We start from the raw sequence: 2,855 nt of genomic DNA, 5'->3' as shown, positions 1-2,855 counted from the left end.
CGGAGTATTTACGCTCAATCCCACACTTTTTTACTGAGTACACACAGCGATCACATGACCCACTTAGGCAATTAGGCAACCTCATTAAAAAGGGATTGTTATCTATTTCAATCAATTAAATGCTAATCTATACTGAACCACATTCCTACTACATTCATTACACACATTAACCCTTACAGCATGTGACCCTAACATACATCTATATACACACATTTGGCTTATTTAAAAGATTTTAAACAAGTTACACACATATACTTTTGCATGTTAGAAAAAAACACTGACAACTTTGAACTGTAAATAACTATTTATTATTATAATTAACAAATTTACCAAAAAATAATGAAAAAAAAAATTAATTTGGGCCATCTAGGAGCCGGTCCAATTCGGCCATCATCTGCCGCATGTGGCCTCTCATTCGTAGGAGGGCCCCACGGAGACCCTCCTCTGCTTGGGCAGGCTCATCTGTGGCCCAAATACAAATTGAAAAATTAATAATGATATTCATGCATACATTTAACATAGTCATACCTACATTTTAAACATGCACCGTGACAGGTGTGTGTGTATATATATATATATATATATATATATATATATATATATAGAGACACATATATAACTATATATATGACACATACACCTATACATACATGCATACATACTACATGGAAAGCCTGATTTTTGCCCTATACCCTTTACTCTGTAGAACACCTCACAGTCATACTGCACCTTCTCAATCCAAACCCACCCATGACTAAGCTCTGAGAAGCATGTCACGCGCAGCACCAATCACAATTCTGCAAACAAAGTTCAGTGTCTGTTATATGATGGAGCCTGGCAGGGGAGTTACACAACTCTCAGGAATGCTCAGTACATTTGTGCAATCAAGCATGGCTTGCCTGCTGATGGTCTGCTCCAGAAATCATTGTCATAATGCCAGTTAGGTGAAGCTGCAGCACTAACCCACTCCCATGCTCAAAATCATTACTAAGACCAAATCAACACACAATTATGGTGCAAAACATACATGCAGACCGCAGGGGGTGGTTAGCTAGAGGAGGGCCCAGGGGCACTGACCACTTGTTACTTCAGTCTAAGCCACACCTGTCCATACTCCATTTATGCCATACTGAATCTAGTTTACAAAGATCAATCACCAGTAAACTCTACTCACCTATATGAGGCTACAGATTGTATGCTTGCAGCAGGGACATGTAACCCTTACATGAGCAAGTCATCACTTTCTTCTAGGATACAGATTAACTACACAGGTTCAGTGGCACTTAAAATCGACCTGAAAGCCATCCGCACAACCTGTGTCATTAATATGTGTCCAGGATGAAAGGGATGGTTTGGCCACCCTATCTAACCCCAAAGTGTGTCTGTTGCTACCCAATTTGTTGTTTGCCTTTATAGTATTTTCAAACACATTTGAATCACCAGTGCTACATATCAAATAGTGGATGACAAAAGGAATAATGAATCTTTATGTATACATACCACTTTCGGCCGCCTGCTCCACCTCACAGGCCTCCTCATCCTCCCCCTCTTCCTGGGCCTCCTCGGCTGGCACGACCTCCTCCTCGGCTGCCACCTCGTTGTCGAAAGCCACCACCTCCGCCTCCACTGCCCACACATCCTCCACCACTTCATCCCTTTCCTCCGCCACCCCTTCTTCACTTTCTCCCTCCTCGCCCATAGCTGGCTCCGCCTCCTCCTGGGCCTGGGACGCCTCTGCCTCCTCCCGGGCCTGTCTTGCTCGATCACGTGCTGTGTTTGGGAAAAATCAAAAAAGTGCCAATTAGTGGTAATTTGTATTAAGCCTTATCAACCTATAAATGCAAAGGTTATAAGTACTGATAATTGTACAGGCAAACAGCTCCTTAGTGGCCTTTACAAAACACAGCCTGTAACATGGCAGGTATGCTGTGACATTTGGGCCATTGTAAGCATCACAAGCATTAATCCTCCCCAATAACATATTTTATGACCATTACAGGGTGTCAAACAGGAAGTAGCACTCATATATTGTATGCCATGTTTAACTCATGATCAGGCTGGTGACCTTAGTGGCTTAAATAATGTCAGGTAAGCAATCAGGTACAAATGGACATTTACTGTAGAAACACTCACATCTAGCAATACTGCCCCTGATTTGCATATAAATATGTACCTTTATGTATTTATATATATATTGTATTATCAACATTGTTTCTATATATTGTAAACATGTACCAATACCATATAGTACTATACCCGGGTTACAGGATCTTTTTATTGGCCAAGGATGTCAGGTGACCAATTCCTCCAGCCTTAAAAAGGAGACCCTGGAGACAGTGCAGCATATCTTGAAAAAGGAAATTCTTTTCCGAAACGCGTTGATGCTGCTGCTGCCCACATCCAGGCAGTCTGTACGGCGGTGAGGAAAGCTGCAAAAGAGTCAAGAGGTGCCCCCAAGTTGACAGCGTCTGCAGCGCTCGACTCCGGAAGATCTACATCTCCCCTCGATTTCAGCCGTCCCCCACCGCTGTGATGTTGTATGTGCATGCTTTTATCCATTAAATCCTTTTATCTGTGGAAAAGTGGAATCTGTGTGTCAAGTACCTGCTACGGGAACGCGGGACTGAACTACAAAGTAAGTTCCATTCCTATTACATCACTGTGGGATCTGTGTGCATACCTGTGAAAGAAAACGTTATGGGAACGTGAGACAGAACACTAAAGTAAGTGTTGGTCTCAAAGGGTGTTTCAGATCACCACTCCGTCCCATCAGGTCCCTGCAAGTTTAACATCGCTTGAGAAAGTGTATATGGGAACTAATCCTTCCTCCCTATAAAGAACTGCAGTACCATTGC

General features: G+C 42.6%; 1 protein-coding gene across 1 annotated transcript; it reads right to left on the bottom strand.

Annotated features, from left to right (window-relative positions):
- Positions 1-342: 342 nt before the first annotated feature.
- On the bottom strand, positions 343-2,022 carry LOC146041813 (uncharacterized). The gene is made up of 2 exons (XM_083161705.1): positions 1,501-2,022; positions 343-462 (listed from the first exon to the last, which is right to left on the bottom strand). The coding sequence occupies exons 1-2, from the start codon at positions 1,697-1,699 to the stop codon at positions 353-355; spliced, it is 309 nt and encodes a 102-aa protein (XP_083017831.1). The 5' UTR covers positions 1,700-2,022; the 3' UTR covers positions 343-352.
- Positions 2,023-2,855: the final 833 nt, after the last annotated feature.

The sequence above is a fragment of the Crinia signifera genome, chromosome 19, assembly GCF_055691185.1.
Source record: "Crinia signifera chromosome 19, ASM5569118v1, whole genome shotgun sequence".
NCBI classification, from domain to species: domain Eukaryota; kingdom Metazoa; phylum Chordata; class Amphibia; order Anura; family Myobatrachidae; genus Crinia; species Crinia signifera.
Note: the sequence above shows the minus strand (reverse complement) of the source record. Positions and strands in the feature narration are given on the sequence as shown.